Source organism: Zonotrichia albicollis, chromosome 4, assembly GCF_047830755.1.
Source record: "Zonotrichia albicollis isolate bZonAlb1 chromosome 4, bZonAlb1.hap1, whole genome shotgun sequence".
Classification (NCBI taxonomy): Eukaryota; Metazoa; Chordata; class Aves; order Passeriformes; family Passerellidae; genus Zonotrichia; species Zonotrichia albicollis.
Genome location: NC_133822.1, coordinates 19,604,511 through 19,628,459, shown reverse-complemented (window position 1 = coordinate 19,628,459; position 23,949 = coordinate 19,604,511). Strand labels below are relative to the sequence as shown.

The 23,949-nt window shown below is 44.1% G+C and overlaps 1 protein-coding gene across 4 annotated transcripts in view; it reads left to right on the top strand.

The window, feature by feature from the left end:
• Window positions 1-23,949, top strand: part of STAB2 (stabilin 2) — an 83,476-nt gene that overhangs the window by 52,474 nt on the left and 7,053 nt on the right. For all 4 annotated transcript variants that reach the window (XM_074539015.1, XM_074539014.1, XM_026790886.2 and 1 more), the window contains 22 exons: window positions 1,142-1,267; window positions 2,576-2,649; window positions 3,980-4,051; window positions 5,982-6,101; window positions 6,514-6,561; window positions 8,249-8,332; window positions 8,419-8,565; window positions 9,362-9,487; window positions 9,822-9,881; window positions 10,274-10,450; window positions 10,532-10,621; window positions 11,784-11,930; window positions 13,023-13,079; window positions 14,046-14,169; window positions 15,157-15,306; window positions 17,044-17,148; window positions 17,485-17,592; window positions 18,170-18,363; window positions 19,730-19,871; window positions 22,085-22,218; window positions 22,871-23,036; window positions 23,266-23,372. In XM_074539015.1, coding sequence (XP_074395116.1) covers window positions 1,142-1,267; window positions 2,576-2,649; window positions 3,980-4,051; window positions 5,982-6,101; window positions 6,514-6,561; window positions 8,249-8,332; window positions 8,419-8,565; window positions 9,362-9,487; window positions 9,822-9,881; window positions 10,274-10,450; window positions 10,532-10,621; window positions 11,784-11,930; window positions 13,023-13,079; window positions 14,046-14,169; window positions 15,157-15,306; window positions 17,044-17,148; window positions 17,485-17,592; window positions 18,170-18,363; window positions 19,730-19,871; window positions 22,085-22,218; window positions 22,871-23,036; window positions 23,266-23,372 — 2,558 coding nt within the window. The remainder of the gene's footprint in view (window positions 1-1,141; window positions 1,268-2,575; window positions 2,650-3,979; window positions 4,052-5,981; window positions 6,102-6,513; window positions 6,562-8,248; window positions 8,333-8,418; window positions 8,566-9,361; window positions 9,488-9,821; window positions 9,882-10,273; window positions 10,451-10,531; window positions 10,622-11,783; window positions 11,931-13,022; window positions 13,080-14,045; window positions 14,170-15,156; window positions 15,307-17,043; window positions 17,149-17,484; window positions 17,593-18,169; window positions 18,364-19,729; window positions 19,872-22,084; window positions 22,219-22,870; window positions 23,037-23,265; window positions 23,373-23,949) is intronic.

The following is a 23,949-nucleotide window of genomic DNA, read 5'->3' as shown; positions in this document are numbered from 1 at the left end:
AAGAGCCATTTAGGGTCATTTGAAGCAAAACTTAAGGAAATTTTCAGGCTGATTTGAGTCACACTGAGGATCAGACAAGGCTCCCTTCTTGCTCTCAAGTTGTGAGCATCCAGCTCATCCAGAGCTGGAGGAGCAGTATGAGAATCCATCTGAATAAGAACCCACACTTGCAGTCACAGCAGGGCTAGGTGGTATTTTACTCTAGGCCTCCTGCAAGAGAAGTTATATGATCTGTGTGCAGAAAATTTCAAGCTCAGGGAACACTTAAATGGCTATTTAAACTAGAGATGAACATGGACTTTTTTTTTTTCTGGTGTTTTGTTGAAATGGGCAGAACTGGAAGATGGAAATTTATTGAAAGTCAGTCCTGGATGAATCCTAACATCCCAGACCATTTCAGCTTTCCCTTTGGAAATAATCATGGTATTAAATAACTGGGACTAATGAAATCTGTGGACTCCTAATTCAGAAAGACTCATTCAAAAAATGTTAGTAAATCTGTGGGGGTACCAGTTATCAGTTTTTCTGGGTCTGGATTGAAGGCACTTGAGACAGTAATTTGTGTTTGGACTCAAGTGTTTATTATTTCTTATCAGTAAAACAGTCTCACTACTGTGAGTTCTGCAGCTTTTCATTAGAAGGCACAAAATGGCCAACAATCTCTTGTTCCAAGGCCTTTTAAGACTAAACTATCCAATTAAGAACTGATACCTAGGTTATTTTCCCTTTTAACCCAGTAACTGATCCCACAGAGCTGCAATGCAGACTTTTCTGGCCAATTACAAAATGCCACCCAAACCCATGAAGAAGGATGAAGAAACAACCCAGGACAATACCCTGTGCCCTCCATCTTGCTTCCATCCACAACATACTAAAAATCCCTAAATTTCTCACCAAGTGATACACCTACACTACTCTGTAATCTATTTCACACTTTTGAGGATTCTAGTCTATCTTGAAATCTAGGAAATTTTCTCCCATGAATGAGGGTCAAAGTCAGAGCACCCCAGAACAGACAGAGAAATATTCCCAGTACCCTGGGTTTCCACATAAATCCCTTTAAAAATGAAGACAGATAATCATGAAAAGCAAGAAGCCGGTCCAGCACATTGGTCTAATCTCTGCTGCTGTCCCTGTCCAGCTGTTGACGCTTGTGGGAGCAACAACGGGGGCTGCTCCTCCAAGGCAGAGTGCAGGAGAACAAGCCCGGGGAGCAGAGCCTGTGTCTGCAGCGCCGGCCACACCGGGGATGGCATCGTCTGCCTCGGTAAGCACAGCCCTGCCCTGCCTCTGCATCTCACTGCAAAGTCACAGTGTTATAAATAAGATGCTCAACTAGGCCAATATTCAAGCAGCAACCAATTTATTCATTAATATGGTAAAGTATGAGCAATACAGCACTGGGTACAGTGGGGCAAGTTTTCCCTCCAACTGCACACCGATAGTTGAGGCTTACAGGTATTTATAGGGGTACTCCTCAGCTTTCTCAGCAGTTTCCAGTCCCAATTTTTATGTTACAATTCTATACACTATTGTGATTTAGTTTTTCTCAGGATGTATCCCAGAAAGCAGTATCCCAGGTGGTGGTGGTCTGGTTTCCAAAAGAAGAAAGATGAATCCCATCTGGTGACGTCCAGCTCTCCAGATGTGGGTCCACCTTTTAATTACAAGGACTATAAATCTCATAACAGTGATGTTCAGCATCCCCTGGTCCAACTATAAATCCTTGAGTTGATGTTCATCTTCCTTTCTCAAGCTGCTTTTCTCTGTTTTATTAAGGCATGAGATAAGTATGTTTCCTTTATATATATTCCAAAGCTATAGTTTCAAGGATACAAGCAATATTCTAAAATTATACAAAAGGTTATTATTGCAGAACTCTTTAAGGCTTAACTACAAGCGAAGAGCAACAGCCTTAAAGCTTTAATTCCAACACTCCTAAATCAACTGAGGTTAACTGCAAACAAAAGATAGGTTCAAAGGCCTTCTTCCACGCTTCACTTTCCTCAGTTATTATTAAAATTTGCAACTGTCCCATGGTCGGTCTCCACACATATCACAATCACAAATACACACATTGCATCTGCATGTGTCTGACACAAAACACAGCTTTGTATTGCACAACAGGAGAGAGGTTTCCTCTAGAGGGATGTTCCTCCTCCCACTCTGAGCCACAAGTGCAGCTTGCTGATACCACATCCCCTTTTCCTGCCACAGGGCTGGTACTACTTGGCACATCATGCGCCCTGCAGCAGTGTGGTGTGGCACCAAAAATTATCAAACAACATCTGCCCCTAGCAAGGATAACCCCATCTCCAGCAGCCTGATACACACACACTCCTCTGACCATCACAAAGAGACTTTTAGATATCTCACCTCCCGAGGTTTGGCTTCAGAAATGCTGCTGGCAGAGCTTTAGCCTCCACCAAGACAACTGAAGACCAAGACCTAGACTAAGTAACTGAGGGAATCAATTTTGTCATAAATCTGCATTCCTACTCTGCTTTACTTAAAATTTATTCTCGTTGGGTTTTCAGAATTACTCTCTTTATTACACTGTTTCTGTTTTATAAAGAAATCAACCCTTGTCTGGTGAACAATGGTGGATGTGATAGAAATGCAGAATGCACGCAGACTGGACCCAATCAAGTGAGTACTTTGTTAGTGAAGAAAAATAGGCTTAGTCAAATGTTTACTGTTGGGCAAAGAAAGATTTCCCCATGTCAACTTTGTTTTTAAGTGGAAAACTGAATTTCATAACAATTCTGAAAAGTATGTGCTTCCCTCAAAAAGGCATTTGAGGGGGAGTGCAGATAAACATGAAAAAAATCTATTTCAATGAAAGAAATCCAAAACTGAAGAGGAAAGAAGTGTTTTGCTGTTTCAAGTGGTAGTTTTTCTCCTTTGGGAGGTTTTGATGTGAAAAGCTGTAAGTTTGAAAGTATTGCTAGAAGATGTTTCTTTTATTGTTATAGAAACTGTCCATGGAAAAAAATCCAATTTGGATTAGCCCTTCTTCCTGCACTGTTCAAATGCATCCACATGGAAAGAAAATGGCCTAAACCATAGCTCTTGCATGAGGTTTACAACATTCTGGAGTCCAATCACTCTTCTGCTGATCTCTAGAAGTAGTAGCTACAATCTGTTTATTTATTCTTCCTTACCTTGAAAACATAATTAACATCACAGCAATAACAACTTCCACTATAAAACCCCAGCACTGCAAAGGCAAAAATTACAGGATAGAAATGCATCTACTTTCTCTATGGCTGTCATTCATCCAGGAAATACATAAACACTACAATTAGACTCCCTCCCAGTTTTATTTCTGCTGCAGAAACCTCACTGAATTTTCAAATTACTACATATTAAATGTACATTCTAATTTCAGAACAATTATGAGTGAATTGGAGAATAAAATTCATTTCTTTGCAACTATTTTTCATCTTTGTGATAACTGCAAATGTAAAATGTATTAACCAGGAGAAAGTGTCAGCTACATTTCCACTGCATGGGAAGTTGCCAGTAACACACCACTCCAGGTGTGTTTTGAAACTACTTTTCATCACTTAAAAAAAAAAACACAGGGGAAGGAAGGGGATGAGAGGGGAATACCAACCTATGCAAAAAACATGAGGGAAATAAATTAAGGGTTTAGCCTGTTTTGTCAACAAGACAATAACATGTAGATGTCAGAGGGGTCATTCCAAATGAACAGGACAGCAGAGAGGACAGGAAAAAAAAGGCAGAGCCTAATGAAAAATATTACTTGCCAATCTCAGTCTGTGGTTACTCACACTGGCTAAGAAACTGTTGTGGGAGACAATGTACTTTTAGCTTAATAAATTCCACATCATCTCACAATGAAATTATCTGGAAAAACGTAACCTGTATATTTGTGTGCTGAAAAAAAAAAACAAAATAAAAAAAAAATCAAGCATTTTTCCATGTATGCTGTTTTTCTGATTTTGCTGTGTAGGCAGTATGCAATTGTCTGAAGGGATATTCTGGAGATGGCAAAACCTGCACCTATATCAGTCTGTGTTCACAAGTGAGTATCCATTTAAGGAGACAATTTCAGGTCTCATTATAATCATTACACTTTTGGGGGTTGTATGCATTCTAAACTAAGTTAGGTGTGCTGAGAATCTATTTACATTAGCTTAGCTAATCTTTGAGTATTCTTGGTTCAGTACATGCTTTAGTGCTGTCACTATAGGAGAAACTAAAGATGCAGAAAGGGCTTTTTCTCAACTGCAACCAGGACATAAACATAAGTGAGGGCCTGGAATCATCATTGACTCTTAAATATCTCAGTTCAAATCCAATGCAGAAAAACAGACCCTGGTCCATAGTGCCAAAACCTAAGTCAGCAAATTATTTGTCATTGAGAATTCCTACAAAAATCCAACAAAACCATTTTCTTCCACAACCCCCAACCCTGGACATGCCATGGCATTGCTCATTCTGTGCCTCACTTTTCACTGCAGGCTGAAAATCAGCCACACTTGTTCAGCACAAGCCACATATTGGCAGTCAGTGTGGCTCTCTGCACCAGCTGTACTACTCTGCCTCTTGGCAAGCTGCAGCAGGGACAGATCCACTCCTCTGTGTGCATTAATCCTCTGTGCTCTGAGCACAGCAACAACAATTCTCACCCTGACAGCCTGGCCTCTCAGCTGGCTTTCTCTGACCTTGAAAGGTTGCAGAGATGAAAGAGCAAGGGCAAAAACACAACCTGGAGGAAGGGGAGTTTAAAGCTATGAGCCATTGCTCCCTATGATTTTGAATTCTCTTGCCTTTTTCCTGTGCTGTGTTCCAGCAGCTTTGATTCCACTTGACTAATTATGCCGGGCTAACTATGAGGTAAAAATAAGGATTATCTTGAGGAGCATTAATGTCATACCAGAGGCTAACCTGGCTTCACAATGACCAAACCTCCGTGCAAAAAAGCTTCACAGGTAGCCAAAGGTCTGCCTAAGCCAAGCCAAACCCACAGCAAATCCACCCAAACCCATTCCTTACAGCCAGGTGTCTCTCTGACCTGTCAGGCCCCACTGGCAGCTCCCAAAGGAGTTTCTGCTCCCATGAGAAAGGATCCCTGAGATGATCAGCGACAGAAAGGACACCATGAAACAAGTACAAGAAGAAAAAAACCATGAAAGCTTTTCAATTTCTCCCTAACTTGATCTCAAACCCAGGATAAAAATTTTTTTGCTAGCCAAGGTGGTAACAGAGGAGCACCTATTTGTGATTGAGCAGAGCTGTGAGCCCCAACATGTTGCTCCTGGGTGAGGAATATCTTGGTTTAGTACAGGGAGCTCTCTGGAGGCAGGCAGATGGGTGAGATGCATCCACTGCTCCAAGCCCATTCTGGACTCAAGTGCAGACAGGAGATGTTTTAGAAACAAGAACAAGGCAAGTCCCTGTTACAGCTGACTTGGGCCATCAGACAGTCCTGTGCAATGCTCCTCCATAAAATCAGGCTCCTGGCACCATCCTAGTGATTTACAGTGTGTAAATAGTTCCCCTTAATAGTAATATAAAATATTATACATTTATTTTATATAATAACTTATATATTTTATATAATTTTTTAATATATTCATATATATTTATATATAAAAATAATTTTTAAAAATCAGCAGTGCATTGGCAGAGAAGCTAAAACTCATCCCTAAGGTGCAGAGTGAAGCTTGCAAATATTTTGCTTCCTCACAGCACCATAAACTAAACACATTAAGGAGGGAACCAAAACTAAATCCTCTGATTAAAAGGAGATTTATTTTTTATAAATTCTAAATGGTTTTCAGTGTTTGGGAGAAAATATACACCATGAGATGTTCCAACAAGATGTGGTTTCAGAAAGATCTTGCAATTAAACCTTTCTGAATTATATAAATGGAGGAAAGGGTGAATTGGAATTGTTTTACACACCTGGCAATGAAGGAATGATATTTTTTAAACTTTTTCCTTACAAGAATAATGGAGGCTGCAGTGAATTTGCCATCTGTAATGACACTGAGCTGACAGACAGGACCTGCACCTGCAAACCCAACTACATTGGGGATGGATTTAAGTGCCAAGGCAACATCTTCCAGGTAAAGTGCTTCACATGTTTGCTGTCCCCTATTTATCTTCCCATAGTTACTTAATACAATGGTTGAAACACATCACTTTTTTCTTGGACAAAATTGTACCCTGGAATTTGAAGTTATCCCAATCCAAGAAACCAGGAATAGGAACAGGATGCTGCAAGATAACTTTAACTGCCAAAACAAACAAAAACCCTAATGGACAATCATTATGACTGCAGTATTAGGGAGTTTTAGGTTCCAAAGAAGCCTGCTGTGTGGCAGAGCAAGGTAAGAACAGAACAGAAGCAAAACAGACATGCAGCACTTACTCCAAACCTGAATTTCCCTTTCTTGTCCGAGTGCTGCATTTGTTCGCATTTCACAGATGTTGCCTCACATTTGCAGCATTGTTACAGAGCCTTGTTCTTAATTGCAGGAACTTCTCAGGAATTCCAACACATCTAGGTTTTATTTTCACTTAGAGGTAAGCAAAGGTTGAGTGGTTGGGGTTTGTTGGGTTTTCATGGGTGGTTCTTGTCCCTTTTTTCCTCCAAGAGTGTAAAGCAGAGAGAAGCAGACAAGAATCTGGTGTACCACAACTTCCTTCAATGTAATTGGGACTGAGTTTGGATTGTCAGTCACCAACACTTGAGATGCTCTAATGTAAGATATTAACTGTCACTAAAACAGTATTAATGACCAAGAGCATTAATGAGTATGACCAAAGTCCCAGAGAAAGGTAAGGCCTACAGATGTCATCACAGGCCCCCAGCCAGGTAATAATTAGCATTGATCTCAGAAGGCTGATCAATTGCTTTGTTATTCTATCTTACACTATACTCATTTAAGAAGTTCATCACCTTTACAGACAGTCCAACACAGGCAGATCCAATTTGTCAATAAATCCAAACACCATCAGTGGCCAATTAAGGAATCATCCTTTGGTAAACAAATCTCCATAACACATTCCACATGTACAAAACAACAGGTGCAGCAAGTGGAGATAAGAATTGTTTTCCATTCTTTTCTCTGATCTTCTCACAGCCTTCCCCAGAAAAAGGCCTGGGAAAGTCATGCCTGCTGCTCTCTGTGGAGAGAGCTGTGGCTACATCCAGACTGGGCATAAAACTGAAGCTTTCACCCATTCACAGTCTGAGATCTGCCAGCACATCTCTTGTGAATTCTGAAGCAGGAGTATACTCCTCATTTACTGCTGTCATCTTATTGCAGGCCTGTTCCCTACTGTTGTCTCCTTATCACAAAAGTTTCATACCTTGTTGGTGTTTCTCATGGACAGCTCCTCAAAGCACTGACTCTTTCTTCTTCACAAAGCAGCCACTGACTCCAGTCCTCTTCTCACCCAGCCACCCCACTCTTTTATAGCATCTTCTCATTGCTTACACCTGTGGCCTCTTAAAGTCAGGCCTGTTCCTAATCTTTGATAACTGGCCCAGCTGCAACTCCTTAGGGGTAATGTTACTTTCTACACCATCTTTATTTTCTTATATTCTATCTCCCTACAATTTACTACCCCTTCTGCATCTCCACAGGGCAACAATTTCAGCTGCCTCCCTGAAGCAGCACAGGGTGCTCTGTGTCTTGTAAGACAGCTAGTGTGTAGCCAGCTCTCACTGATTTTTGGAGACTGGAGACAGCAACTCTCTGTTTAATCTCTGCCTCAGGGCAGCACAGACCTGTATACTGGCCTGCTAACCTAAAGACCTCTAATCCAGTTTAAATTTTGCTACCATGGTAGACAGGTGGCTTCTTCTTGCTTTAAGAGAGCTCTCAATCAGAGATACAAGCATCATAAAATCACCCCAGGACAGTTTATCAGTGTTCATTGCAGAATGCCTGCAATAGCCCAGGTCCATTTGTACTCCTAAGAGTAATTAATTTTATCTCCACTGCAAAAACAAACAAGAGATGAGGGAATTAAGACATGGCTATAGGACAAAATCTTCTAATACCTGTGAGCAAAGGTGACAGACAAGGCTAGGAGTCAAAGCCCACATGAGGAATTTCTCTCACCCTTGTGTTGCAGGGAAGGGAATTCAATATGACAGCAATGGAGCTGCAGGCACCACCTTGCCCTGCGCAGGGCAGTCCCCGTCACTGTGTGGCATCACATGAATTAACTCATTGCTGCTTTTCCTCCTTCCATTTGGCAGGCCTTGTCCATCAGAGATATCTCAGGCCCCGGCCCTTTCACCCTGTTTGTGCCTCACACAGATGTACTGAACAGCGACCCACGGGTGAGTCAAAGGGCTCAGCACAAACGAGCTTTCCTCCTCAGATGCCTTGCACAGCTGCTCCTCAGCCCCTCCATTGCCCACTGCAGGTCAAGGACTGGACTGCCAAAGGAGTGCTGGCTCAGGTGCTCCGGTACCACATGGTGGCTTGTGCCAGCCTGCTGTACAAGGACCTGACAGCCGTCACCAACATCACCTCCCTGCAGGGTGACCTCATACACATCAGCTACTCACAGGTAACCACACATGGAGGGACAGGGAACACAGCAGAAAAACAGCCCACTCTCATTCACCTTTTTAAAAGTTTCAATGGTTCCTGTGGAATTTTTCTTCACTTGGGGTCACCAAATGTGGTTGTGTTTGCACAGGTCTCAGGACAAGCAAAGAGACAAGAATCTTGACTCCATGTTTCAGAAGTCTGATCTATTATTTTATGATATATATTATATTAAAAGAAAATGATATATTATAAGTATACTAAAAAAATAAAGGATTTCATCAGAGGGCTAGCAAGGAATAGAAAGGAATAATAACAAATGCTTGTGACTCTCAAAGAGTCCAAGCCAGCTGACTGTGATTGGCCATTAATTAGAAACAACCAACATGGACCAATCAAAGATGCACCTGTTGCATTCCATAGCAGCAGATAATTGTTTTTCTTTTCCTCTGCAGCTTCTCAGGAGAAAAATCATGGCAAAGGGATTTTTCAGAAAATATTATGGCAACAGTTCCCTTTCCTCCTCTGATGCACAAAACAAATAAATTACTTTCAGCTAAGATTACCTGTTCAGCTGAAGAGTTCAGCACTTGTTTTGTATTCCAAGAGTTCTACAACTCTTGCTTTGACACAAGCAATTTTATCCTCAGACTCTGGCTTTATGAGCACGAGAAGAGTTTGAAAAAACAAAAAGCTGAAAGTACTGTTTGTTGCAAAGAAAAGATGGCCTGGGCTCATGATATCAAAGCAATTCAGCATCAGCCTCACTTTCCCACAAGGTTTCACCAAAAAAAATATTTTTGTTGCCTTTTCAGAATTCAGTGGTTTTGAACAACAAAGCTGAAATTGTACTCAGTGATACTGTTGGCACAAATGGTGTGATCCATGTCATAAACCAAATCCTCGTCCCTTCACAGATGCAGGATTTCCCCCTCAGGAAGGTATGTTCAGCTTATCACCATTGCCAGCCCAGGGACTTTTCCAATTACGGTCAGATATATAAATCATATAAGTCAACAAAAAAAGACCTTACACAAACAAATAAATTGAATATTCTATTTCATATTCACCAGAATTACAGTTAAAGTAAGTATAATACAATAATGTAAGTGTATATACAGACAGACAGTATAAGAGGATTTCTGCAGAGGGTTTATACAGCATCTTTGATTTTGTAACTAAAAGTGACTTACAGGAAAAGCAAGCTTTGATCTGCTTTTTAATACCCAAATAATGTATTTCTTAGGTAAATTACACACTTTTCTTTTTTTGTAGGAAAGTCTAAAAATGGTTGCAGCCAAGCATGGGTACATTCTGTTCAGCACTTTGCTAGAGGTAAGGACATGAGAGACAAAGGGAGCCATTGGGAAAAGATTGTAAATTATTTTTAAGACAAAAACACAGAATGTGTCATCACTGGCAGGATTTTGTTCAGGAGAGCCAAAGGGCTCACCAGAAAGAATACAAGAAACCTGCTCAGCACCAGTCACACTCCCTCAGAGCTTGGGATGTCAAACAGACCCACAGCCACCTTTCCCTTCCCCACTCAGCTCTGTCCTCCTGTATCTCAAGTTCAACTCAACATCTGCTTTTTAAAGTCAAAGTATTTAGTGACCAGGCAGCCCACAGAGCAGCACACCTCAGTTCCACCTGACATTCACCCCACAGGGTCAGTGTCACTTCGGACAGAGCATTAATCTTCTGTCCCAATTGTTGCTGTGTTGCAGAAGAACAACCTGCTGGGGCTGATCAACGACCCCATTCACAAACCAGTCACACTCTTCTGGCCCACTGACACAGCCATCCGTGGGCTGCCCCAGGAGCAGCAGGACTTCCTCTTCAAGAGGGCCAACACCAACAAACTGGTGCAGTACCTCAAATTCCACATTGTCCGCGACGCTGCGGTAAGCCCTTGTGTTTTGGGAGTGTTTCCACAGGCAAAACACTCAATCCCAGATGTGTGCAGCTCCCCTTTTCTTTCCCAGGTGTTGGCCTACCAGCTCCCCAGCTCCAGCCCACTGAAGACCCTGCAGGGCTCCAACCTCACTGTGAGCTGTGGGGATAACGGGGAGATCGTAAGTGTTCGCTCTGCTGGCGCGTTTATTCCTCACTCCTGCTGCAGGATCAGCTCCTGCAGCCCAAACTCAGCCCCCAGGGAGAGTCAGAGGCACCAAAACTCCCTTGGTCATCACCCCTGCATGCCAAGAGCCACAGCAACAAATTCAGCAAACTGCATGGTTTGCAGGACTTTTTGGAGCTGCCATTGGCTCTGTTGTAAGATGCTATTTGTTCAAAACAGCTCTCAGTCACCTTGAAACTGAAATACCAGTACACTAACTTCTACAACAGTAGAGGTTTTCTTAGGGCAAAACCACTAAGAGCAGCCTGGATTTGAACCCCATGAATGCAGCACCTGCATGCAAACTCTGATGTGTAAGCACTTCCAAGCTAAGGTTGCAGGCACACACATAGCCTGATAAACCAGAACAATGCCTCATTTTTCTTTGAGAACTGCAAGCATCTAAGTCTAAATACACATAAGATAAACCTGTGAACATGGGGCTGGCATATTGTCTCCTCTTCAGAAAAGAAAGATATCATAAAATCATAGAATGATTGGGGTTGGAAAGAACCCTGAAGATCATCTTGTTCCACCCCTCCCTGTTATGAACAGTGACATCTTACACTAGACCAAGTTGCTCAGAGTCCCATTCAATCTGGCCATGAACACTTCCAGGGATGGGGCATCCACAACTCTCTGGGCAACTTCTTCCAGTGTCTCACCAACTTCACAGTAAAGAATTTCCTCCTAAAATCCAGTCTAAACCCACCTTCTTTCAGTTTAAAGTCACTATCCCTTGTCTTATCATTACATGCCCTCGCTAAAAATCCTTCTCCAATTCTCACGTATCCCCACTTAGGGACTGGAAGGGTCCCCCAGCTGAACAGACCAAACTTTCTCAGCCCATCCTCATAGAGAGGTGCTCCAGCCCCCTGAGTATCTCCATGACCCTCCTCTGGACTTGCTCCAACAGGCCCACATCCTTCCTGTGTTGGGAACTCCAACATCTGCCCACAGGAAGAGAGTCCCCAAAACCAGGTTTGAGCCCCTATAGCCATCAATTTTACTGACAGGACAGTTTGACATTCCACTTGCCCCAAGAGCAAGGTGCAGGAGAGCAGAACCTCAGGGAGGAGGAGCAGCTCATGACTTGCCCTGTTGTCCCCCTCTCCCAGGGCTCCCTTTTCCTGAACGACGGGCAGTGCAAGGTGGTGCAGCGGCAGCTGGAGTTCGACGGCGGCGTCGCCTACGGGATCAACTGCCTGCTGGCAGAGCCCAGCCTGGGCGGCCGCTGCGACAGCTTCCTCACTGTGGAGATCATGGTCAGTGCCCCACGGGTGCCCTAGCCTGGCAGAGACACCCCAATGTGCACCTTCATTGGCTAACACTCCCTGCAGCTCCAGCATTCCTGCCAGGAAAGCCCCTCTGCTGCAGGCTGGCTGCATCCACTCAAGGATACAGGATGCAGCACAACACAAATCCTCTATCCACTCAAAGCAGCACACAGGACAAGTGGTCTCACTGAAGAGCATAAAAAAACTCGCAAGCAAAATCTTGAGCAAGGACAAATCTTTCTGTCATGCTTTTAAATTAGTGGAAGTTCACACTAGAGATCACATTTACAGAGTCCCCTATTAAAAAAACATCATCATTGCTACTCTAGCAGCACAGGGCATGAAGGACACAAGATACAGAACTGCCTACTCTGTCTCAGTCTCTGACATTTCTTGTTTTTAACACACCTGAACAGGCACTGTTAGCGTGGAGGAAGTTTCCTCTATGAGCTTTAATGGGTCCCACAAATGGGAAATTTTGAAAGTCACCTTCAAACAGTTATAAGACCAAGTTTACTTCAAGTTTAATTTGAAAGTATGAAAAAATTTCCTAGAAGTAAAAGAACTTTCAGGTAGTTAACCTTTAAAAAAGCTTCTCAGGACATGTATTTTCAATTATAAAACCAACAATTGTGGATATCCCATCTGCTCAACTTGCCTTTTGTTTATTATGTCATTTAATGAAATTAAACAGATACCATTTCCTCACATCTCATAAGCAGTTCCTGAGAAGCAAACACTTCTCTGTACTCTAAATTAGACATCCAGGACTAATACAGATGACATCAATACTTGTTTGAAGAACATTCATCATCTCCTCCCTCCTTCTTTAAACCCAGACCAGTTTCCCCTTCCAGAACTTATATTCTGGTATTCAAACTATTTTCTTCTATTTTTGCAGTACTAAGTTATTGCAACTACTTTGTTGTCACTCTCCTCTCTTGCTCCTCTACAGTTTTCTATTAATTTTTTAAGTACAATAAACTTTACCTTTTCTGCTCTCATAAAACAGACTTTTTGTTCAAGTCAAATAGGCTTTTATAGCCATTATTTTAATATACTTTTTGTTCTCTTTTCCAGGGGCATTGTGCTAGCTGTTTCAGTAACTCAAAATGCCCTCCAGGGACAAAACCAAAGGTAAAACATTCAAATCTCACACATAAGCAGACTGACATGCTCTTCTCTATACTTCACAACAGCAAACCAAAAAGTTTCTTAGAATAAATAAAAAGAGAACCTTTGACGGTGCTACCGCACTATTAAGTTGTGAGAAACAACTGCTCACTTTGAAAATTTAAAAAGGTTTATTAAACCTTAAAAATACAACAAAAGGACTATATAAGGAAAAATTCACAGTGCTGGGAACTGCCCCTCATGGAAATCACGTGGCCAGTTCGTCTAGAAGAGGGATGCTCAGTGTTTTACATCCCTGGGCGTTGCATCAGCCAGCCCTGGCCCCTCCCAAAGTCTGTCACTCAGCTCTTCTTTGCAATTTATCAGTGGAGATGCTTTCTTGTCACTGGGTTGGAGGTCAGGTGTTGCCATGCTGCCCCCCTGAGCACCCCCAAGCTTTTCCATTCCCCACTGCCCCACGCCAGGGACACCTGCGCAGCTTCTTTGTACCTGTCCTGGACAGCCCAGGCTGTCTGATGGCAACAATACAGGGGGAAAGGGAACTGTGGGGAGAGCAGAGGGCATCTAAACTACAATAACATAACTGTACATCACTAAAGCTTTTCTTAATAGTCACACAATAGTTATTTTTTAATTGTGAGAGCCAATCATCTCATCATTCATCTACAACAAGTGACAAAGCTGTCCCTGGGTAAACATGAGAGTGCTGGTGGTGGGATGCTTGTTGGTCTCATAGCACTCAGTGTAAAAGTACTTCAGCTGACTCCAGAGCAGCCCCTGCACTCCCAGGAATGCTGCTCAGCATGACAGGAATCAGAGAGGGTGGGAATCTCCCACCCGCCCCCTTCACACGTCACATTTTGATACAAGGCCCACCAGAAATTACAATTTAAAGAGGAAAAGCCCAAACTCCAGCAGCAGCACTCATTCTGCTGTGTTCTCCCCCCTCCCCTCTCCGTGCTGCCGCAGGAAGGGATCCAGTGGTGCACCTACGAGTCCTACGGGCTGCGGAGGGACGGCTGCCGCAGGAACTGCTCCATGGCCATCCGCGTAGCCAAGTGCTGCAAGGGCTACTTCGGGCCAGACTGCCAAGGTACGGTTCCCACCCCCACGGCCATCCTGTGCCCTCCCCCTCCCCAGTGCAGCTGGGTAGCGCCCAGCAGGCAAAACTGGGAGAACTGGGAAAAGGGGCGCGAGGAGAGACCAGCTGCAAAATGAGGGTTGAAAGAGCTGAAGGGCACAAGGTGTGAAGTGCTTCTTCAATTCAGATTATCTCCTCACATTTAGAAGTTTTAAACTCCATAGTGATAGCAGGTGAGTGCTACAGAGACTAAAGGCTGTCCTGCTGAGCAGGTCACCAGCTGAAAGTCCTTTAAACACAGGCTCGAGTTTACACAGCAATACCAGCACACAGCTGAGAACCAGTACATAATTGCTCAGCCACAGGCAAGTGCACTCATCAGCAGAGTAAGCTCAGGAATTTTAGTTCTGAACAGGTGGAGACCATCTGGGAGGCTCCATCTCAGCAGTTTGTTATCAGACACTTCCAGACTGTTCTCCTTCACCTGCCAGGGGAGCAGTACTGCAGCCTCCATCAGGGCACACCCGGTCACCATCCAGGTCAGGATCTCTGCTGGCAGAGAGGTCCAGCCACACACAACCCTGCCATCTTACTCTGCCCCGATTTCACAGAGAGACACATGCAGATCCCATGCATTTGGGGCCTTTGGGGTCACCCTGACAGCACATAGACCCATAGAGACACTCAATAAAGGCTTGATTTGGGAAGTGCCATTCACAGATGGGTCTGAATGAGCAAGCAGCCAGATAACAGCATCCACAAATCAGGGCTGGAAGGATCCTCAGCACCTTTCTGATAGGAGCTGTGGAAGTGTGTCAGGGAACTTGGAGCGCAAGGCTCATAGTAGTCCCAAGTGTCACAGCCACTTTTACACACCTCAGGAGTGTATGCATTTACAGGCATTCCCCGCACAATGATTTTTACAGAACACCACAGAACCAACAGTGACAACGAATAAACATGCACCTGAGCTCAAGAACCAGTTTTCTTTTCTTTCAGCTTGCCCAGGGGGCCCAGAGACCCCCTGCAATGGCCATGGCTCCTGTGATGACGGGTACACGGGGACAGGAGAGTGTCGCTGCAGCGGCGGCTTCAACGGGACCGCGTGCGAGCTATGCCTGCCCGGCCGGTACGGCTTCACCTGCAGGGGTACGTCTGAGCTCCCTGCCCACTGCCAGACTCAACTGCTGTGACAGCAGGGAGCTTCTGAGCAAGCCAAGGAAAGCTGCCCTCTAAATATCAGTATTTTTCCCAAGTGCCTCCTTACACCACAGCATGGCACAAGGTCTTGGAAGGGAGGAGAAGACGGCAGGCAGAGGTTGCAGGGCTGTGTCTGCACAGGGCCTCCTACCCCTACACTGTAAATCAGTAATAGAAAAGAAGCATGGCCTCCAGTAACAAGTGATTTTAGCTACAGCACAGCTTTCTCCTCCATCCCCATAAAGCTTAAGAGAGGATGTTAGTAACATTGCTCCTCAAGGAATGAAGGAGGCCATGTGTTACTTGGAAAACGGACACCAAGGCAAGGGCTGTTTGTGAAGAGGGACAGCCAAGCAGCTGCTCACAAAATCCACCTCTCTCTCACTTCAAATGTAAACTAGGTGGCAGCAGGGTCAATATCTCCCTTTAAACTTAAATGTTTTCCTGACATAAAGCCTTTCGGGTAAGAAGTTACAAGATTAATGCTTCCATCCTAACCCTGTGCACCTGTGCTGTTCCTGAGGCATGTAGGATGGGAGGTTATAGGCAAAACAACAGGCTTGGACACAGAGTCTCAGGATTATAACTAGCTACAAGTCATCCACTTTATAGCACACCGTAGCATAAAACATATCAGCCATTACCTAGAAACCAAATTATGAAATTTAAGAGAAAAAATTTTTAGCCCCTTCCTTTGGATGTAGATTTAAGCCAGACAAAAATTAACTAATCAAATTACATTTAAAAAGCCAGCAAGTGAAGCTCCTTTTCAGCAGGACAATTATGCAAAAAATTGGTTGCACAAATCCCCATAATTTTCTTCCCTAAACAACAATATTTCAAGTGGAAGGATGAGACCATAAGGGAGGCTACAGCATAACATTATAAAACAGAGAGCCATGAATCATTCTTTTGGAAGGGTTCAGCACATAAGTTATTGCAGGGCCCAAAGAGGAGAGGAAAAACATCACCTATAGATTAAACAGACCATTACAACTCAGACTGGAGGGCAGAAGCAGCAATGCCTCACCTATAGAAGAATTTGAAGGAATCCAAAAGCTTTTAGTCACGAAAATATCTGAAACTCTAAAAAAAGAAATTACAGAAAAGCTCACTAACCTCATATCTGGCTTCCTTGCTCAGCTGCACCTCCTCCTACAGAGCAGCCAAGCACTGTCCCTCAACACACCTTGTTTTTCTCTGGCCTCCCCACAATTAACAGGTGCTGTTCATTAGGACTGATTTGTCTGGGTCTTCAGTTCAGCTGTTAACTCTTTCCTGCCAGAACTCTCCCTGCAGTTTCCTACTCCACTGCAATGTGCAGGTCAATACTCACTTTCAGAGAGATATTGAACAAATGCCAATTATAAAATCACAGGACCACAGATTAACTCAGATTGGAAAGGGGTTTCAGAAGGTCTCTAGCCCAACTCCTTCTCAAAACAGGGTCAGTTCTGAGCTCATGTTGTTCAGGACTTTTCCTGCCAGGACTTGAAAACCTCCGAGGATGACTATTGCTCAACCACTCTGGAAAGTCTGCTCCTCTGCTTGACTGGCCTCATGGTGAAATACCATGAAGTTAGACTCATCTAAATTATTTCTGCATAATACCGTATCTAAACTGGCATGATGATGTTAGAGAAAGACTTTCCCCCTCTGCACGTGATCTCTGTGTTTCTTTTCTAGCTTGTGAATGCAAGAACAACGGGCAGTGCGATGAAGGATACTCGGGGACAGGACGATGTTTCTGTGAAACAGGATGGACTGGCCGGCTCTGTGAAACCAAGCTAGGTCTGTGCCTGCTCTCACCAGTCTGCCCATGGAGATAGGGCTTGAAACTACTTGCAGTTCAACAGAAGGTTTCTATAGATAACACAGAAAGGGTTAAAAAATGTCAGGAGCACTTAGGAACTCTGCTCCCTTCACCCCACTCTCTCCTCTTTTGTGATAAGGCAATATGAGTTCCTGCCTCCCCTTATGGAGAGGATTTGGGCTGAAGCAATCAAAAATAAAATTCTTATAAAATTCCAGTTATCCAGACTGGTACTAAGGGTTCTCCTCCTGCATCAAATGGGGGCATTGTGTTGCCAGAGCTGTTTGATTCCAGCTGTGCTGCCTTCCCTGCAGCTCTGCCCCCAGTGTGCTCCCCGAGCTGCTCGCCCAACGCCATCTGCACGGAGAACAACACATGCCAGTGCAAGCCCTTGTATGATGGGGATGGCATCACATGCACAGGTGAGCTCCCACCCCACCCAGGGCCACAGGGCAGGCTCTTCCCTCTTGCACACACACAGAAACGCAGTCACTGCCCACCCTGAATCAAGATCATCCTGACAAGACTGTCAGAGCCATAAGGGATAGACTCACAGAAATTCAGTAATACCTCAGGAAATGGGAACAGATTTTTTTCCCCCCTACGAGTATTCTAGTATTTTTAGTATGAAACAACTAGTGATTGTTGTCATTATATTGCAAGAGTTCCATATTGCTAGAGTTTCATACCGCCTTGATGTTTCTTGTAGGCAGCTCCTCTAGGCACTGACTCTTCCTTGTCCTCACAACAGCCAACTGACTCCCGTCCCCACCAATCCACTCTTTTATAACACTCTTAATTGGCTGCAGGTGTGGCCTGTTATCATCAGGCCTGCTCCTAATCTTCAGTAATTAACCCAGGTGCAACTCTTTAAGGGATAAGAGTACATTCTATACCACCTTTATTTACCCATACTATATCCCTCTACAAATGATGGTTTGTCTTTATGAAGAACATCTTTAAAAGCAGACTTTACTGATTTGTTTTTTTCCCCTGCAGCTGCAGAACTTTGCAAACAGAACAATGGTGGGTGCCACAAGGCTGCTGAATGCACGCAGCACGGGGTGAAAGTCTTCTGCAGCTGCCAGAAGGGCTACAAGGGAGATGGCTTCACCTGCCTGCCCATAAACCCTTGTGCTGATGGCTTCAATGGAGGCTGCCACGAGCATGCCATCTGCATTGTCACAGGACCTGTAAGTTGAATTATTTCTGTCCCCAGCAGGGAAGTCTGAGGAGTTTCTCCCTGATACCAGCAGAAGTCTCCTCTGGCAGGATCACACCCTGCACCTCTCTAAATCTCTGTTTTCTAAAACAACCTTTACTTAGCTCCAACCTACTTTCCACATCAGTTTGGTATGCCTCTGTGGTATTGTGAGATCCCCAGGATCAGGTGAGAGATAAGAATTTGATTCCATGTTCTCAGAAGCCTGATTTACTATATTGAAAGAATGCTATACTAAAACTATACTATAGAAAGAGAAAGGAGACATCAGAAGGCTAAACAAGAATGATAATGAAAGCTCGTGACTGACTCCTGAGTCTGACACAGCTGAAGGTGATTGGTCATTAATTAAAAACAATTCACATGGAACCAATCAAAGATGCACCTGTTGGTAAACCATCTCCAGACCACACTCCCAAGCAATCAGGTAATTATTGTTTTCATTGTTTTCTGAGGCCTCTCAGCTTCCCAGGAGAAAATCCTGGGCAAAGAGGATTTTTCAGAAAATATCATGGTGACATGCCTCAGCTGAAGGCTGAGAACCATTTTGACATCTTTGCTCTGGGGAATGGGGTAACACAGAACCTGGGATGTTTTGCATGCATAGTCTTTCTGTCCCAATCTTAGCTCTCCCTGTCTATCCTAATTTATTGGATTAAAATTAAATACATTTTGGAAGCCAAAGGGACAGCTGGGAGAATAGAGTCACTTGTTGATTGTTTGAACTCAACTTGAAAAACTCTGCAGCCACATTATAAACATTCCATGATCCACGTAATCAGTGTGGTTAGGGAAAACCTGTGCAGGTGACTTGATCCAGCATTTGTCCTCGTGCTTGCAGGATCACTTCTCCATTCCATTTTGGTGTCTTGCCTGAGCTGCCTTCCTGATCTAGGCTGATCTAGAAAAATCTTGCTGATAATCTATTCCAGCTGTTAACCATCATAGTCCCTGGATGTCACCAATTCCTGCTTGGCTTATAGCTCTCATTTATTACTAGCAGTGGGCTGTTAAATTCCATGCTTGCTTCTGTGCCCAGATATTTAAATATCACTTTGATATGTTTGCCATCCATTTTTTGTGAATTACATGTCATGGAACCCTCCAGTGAATGTTATTAACTTTGTGGATTGAATTATGCTTTGGTGTTATTTCAGCAAAGCACCCAAGTACATGTGTAAATTTTGTTGCTTAGTTGTTAGTTAGCAAATCTTCTGTTTGTCCATTCCTGCTTATATCAAGTGAAATTTCCCCACCAGTTCAGAATGCTGCCTGAAACACTGGTGTCACATCAGTTAAATGCTTGTCTTGGCTTTTTCCCTTCTCTCCCTGAGCAGGGCAGACGCAGGTGTGAGTGCAAAAGCAGTTTCATTGGTGATGGGCTGAACTGCTCCGTGATGCAGCTGCCCCTGGACCGCTGCCTGCAGGAGAACGGGCAGTGCCACCCCGATGCTGCCTGTGCTGACCTGCACTTCCAAGGTGAGCAGGGGTGGGGGTGCTTGTGGGAAGGGATGAGAATCTTGACTCCATGCTACAGAAGGCTGATTTATTATTTTATGTGGCTGACCAGAGTCCTGACACAGATGGAGCTGTGATTGGTCATCATGTAAAAACAACGACATGAGACCTGTCAAAGATGCACCTGTTGCATTCCACAACAGCAAATAATTATTGTTTACATTTTGTTTCTGAGGCTTCTCAGCTTCTCAGGAGAAAAATACTAGAAAAGGTATTTTTCAGAAAATGAAATGACAAGGAGGACATTCCTTGCACACCACCAGCCCTGTGCCCTGGGGCCAGTGACCAGGAGCTGCAAACTCACTCAGGCCTCTACTTAATGTCCTATGAAACAATGAGATTACAGCTGGAACATTGTGGGAATCCTTAAAATCAGAGGGTTTTGGGAAAGCTACAAAAGGCCTCAGAGACAGCAGAACTGTGCTTAGAGCTAAGCAGCAGCCATGAGATTGGTCAGCAGAAAAATTATGTTAAGAAGTAGAAAAGTAATAGACAAATAGAACAATGCTTTGTGTATTTATGCTTGTCTAGAATAACTCCCTAAGCTGCAGAAAAGTACATCTAGCAAGGTGTTAGGAAGTTCTAAGCTTAATAATGGAGCTCTGTACATTCTGTTTTAAGGCTTACAAGCAGGTATTGTATTAGAAATAAGCAAGCATTGTTTTAACCAAAGGTACATGTATTTATAGTGGTTGGATAGAACTACTCTCAATAGGTTTTTGCTTTGTGTGATTGGTCAAAAAACTTTTAAAGTAAGTTGTAACGTTAAATTCTTAGTCTGCTGCCTGAGATGTGAGCTGATGGCATCTTCTTATTGTCATAACCACGTAATGAGACTGATGCTAAAAAATAAAACAGCTCAAAATGCGTTCCTAGCAGTTCCATCCTGTTCGTAATTTGTACATAGCCCTCATCCAGCAATAAATGGTTATAAAAGTTGACGAAGTGAAGGGAGATGACCCATCTTAATTGATCAACATCGAGCTCCAGTTTATTGATTCACTGGGCATATTTTATAACAGTGTTAATTAAGCTCATACATATTGCAAAATCTGAGCTCATCATAGGTCACAGATTTAAACACTAATCCCTCCTTTTGTTTTCAATACCCGTGGTTTGTTATTGAAACCAAGATTTGTGTTCTCACCCTGATATGAAAGGTTCTCAAAACTTACTTTTACTTTCCCATACTTTATCCAAGGACAAGGTATTTACTTGTTATTGAAGACAAGCTTGAGAACTCTTGCTGTTTACCGAAACATGCCTGGGAAATAGGCTTGAGAATTAGCTGCTTACAGCTGCCTTTTACTTTTCCATCAGCTGTATATTTTCATGGCCTTTTTCCCTTCAAGCCATGTCTGAGCAAAATTCTCCAACAAAAAGTTATGTTTGATAGCAATTATATGTGAACATGAATTTATCGTGAAACCATATGTGAGGGCAGTCGAGGTAGCAACACTACCCCTGAGGAACCAATCTGCTCTAATGAGAATTCACAAAATCCGTGGGTGTTTGTATGGCACAGCTGACTGTGCGCCATAGTATTGGAATATGAATCCCAATATTACCAGTTAGATTGTGCCTGGGCCAGTCTGACCCTTGCTGCTGAGCCAAAGGCGGCATCTGTGATGTATCACCCCAGAGACACCTTTAGCTTGCTGGTGGTTGCAGCTGGGCACTAAACAAGTCCAGGCTTGTTAGGAGCTCCATTTACCTCAGGAGGAAAGCTTCAAGCGATGGTGAAGAGAAAAAGGAGAGGATTCTGCTGGAGGGTTTAATATCCAGAGGTTTATTCCATGGTTACAGAGGTCTGAATCTTAGGAACAGCTCCAACAGAATCGCGACCGCATGGCCTGCTTCACCTTTTAAGCTCAGGGGGAGGGGAGGGGACAGGTGAGCCACCAACCAGGTGGGGGGGACGGGGTCTCAAGGGACGAGGGACACCTAGACAGGCCAATGACCTCTGGGCCTGAGGGGCATCCTTTGAACTTGCCCAACCGCACAACGCCTTGTTGGAATGTTAAGCCTGATTGACAGGACTCACTCAGCAAGGGGGTGAGGGGGGAAGGGAGACCGGTATTGGCACACCTGGGGAAGGGACGTGAAAGTTTAAAACACACCGCAACACCATAGGAGCCCCTTCAGGAGGAGCTGGTCCTTGTCTCTCTTTGCAGACACCACGGTGGGGGTGTTCCACCTGAGGTCCCCCGTGGGGCAGTACAGGATGACCTACGAGCAGGCCAGGGAGGCCTGTGCCAATGAGTCAGCCACCGTGGCTACCTACGAGCAGCTGCTGTACGCACAGAAGGTGAGGAGGCCTCTCCCAGGGAGGACATCCCCAAACAGCACTGACACAGAGTAAATGGAGAGGGAGGAGCAAGGAGGATGCTCTGTGCTAATGAGCATAATTTTCCCTCCTTTCCTTCACCCATGCCCCAGGGTATGTTTGGCTGGGAGCAATTTTCAGACTTCTTATTCGTTTCACGCATGCTCGCACAGCGCTGAAATAATTTGCCAAGTTCTTGTTTCTAGTGATGCTGGGGTGCAAGGTAGTCAGGTTTTCAGAGTATTTTCAAGGGGATTTTAATTATTAACACTTCTTAAATGTGCACTTCAGAGTTATGCTTTATTTATTTCTTTAAAGTAAGTCTCCAGGAGTCTTTTCCTCAAATGCTGTTAACAGACCCGTTTCCATATTGCCTGATGAGTCAGTGTGATGAGCATCCCAGCTTGGGCTTGCAAAACTTGTTTTAGAAGAGTGGGTCAGACTCACTGTCTCTTTCTGGCTCCTTCCAATTCTGGAGGGAAGAAAGACACTCGCTGTTCAGAGGCACCTTTAGCAAAACGTGAGGGCTGGTGCTGCCTGAGTGCCCCGGGGCTCTGTCCATTCCATGTGCAGTTCCCCAGCCCCACCACCTGGCTTTTCCCCTGAGTTTTGCCTTGTGGCTGTGCTGATGCAGGCGAGGTACCACCTGTGCTCTGCTGGCTGGCTGGATGGTGGCAGGGTGGGCTACCCCACCGCCTTCTCCTCCCCAAACTGCGGCTCCGGATACGTCGGCATTGTGGACTACGGGAGAAGAGTCAACCTGAGCGAAACCTGGGATGTTTTCTGCTACAGGGAGAAAGGTAAGAGGGGCCTTTGCCTCATCCCTCTGTGAAAATGAGAGCAGCAGCCAAGTTTTGGTTCCTTCCATCAGCCACAGGCTGGTAGATAAAAAATTGGCAGTCTCTTGCAGTGTTAACTTTATAAAAACCTAACCTGCTGCTTACAAGTAGTTTTTCAGGCACAGGGCAGCCTAAAGCTTTCTTGGAAAGGCTGTTTGCCCATACAGCTCTCTCTGTTTGTACCTTTCAGAGGTGAACTGCACCTGCAAGCCAGGCTACGTGGGGGATGGCATCTCCTGTAGTGGGAACTTGCTGCAAGTGCTGATGTCCTTCCCAACGCTGACAAACTTCCTCTCGGTAGGAACAAAGGCTGGGGTGGGAGTGGAGCAAAGCAGGCCCTGAGTGTTGTATCCAGGGTTTGCTTTGCTAGCCCACTTATAATAAATCAGGCAACCCCATTGTCTGGGAAGAATGATGCATCTGACCATCTGACTCCATTGATTCAGAAGGCTAATTAATTACTTTATTATACTATATTATTCTATACTATATTACACTATATCTAAATTGAAATGGAACAAGAACTCAACTGAACACAATCTTGTCACTATCTCCTGACCAACCATCAGGACACAGCTTGCAGAGATTGGTCAAGAAAACAAAACACTCACACCAGAATCCAATTACCAAATTCCTTCAGGTAAATAATCTTCCAACACATTCCACACGTTCACAAAACAACAGGAGCAGCAAATGAGATAAGAATTGTTTTGATCATTCTCTTCTCTGCTTCGCTCAGGTTCAGAGAATGTAAATGCTACACCCACCAAGGCAGAGTGGTCTAAATCTGCACCTATCTGGTCTAAATGCAAACCAGAACTTAGTTACTACTTTTTTAACTACTTGCTCCAAAGAGGTTTCTGGGTTCTACAAT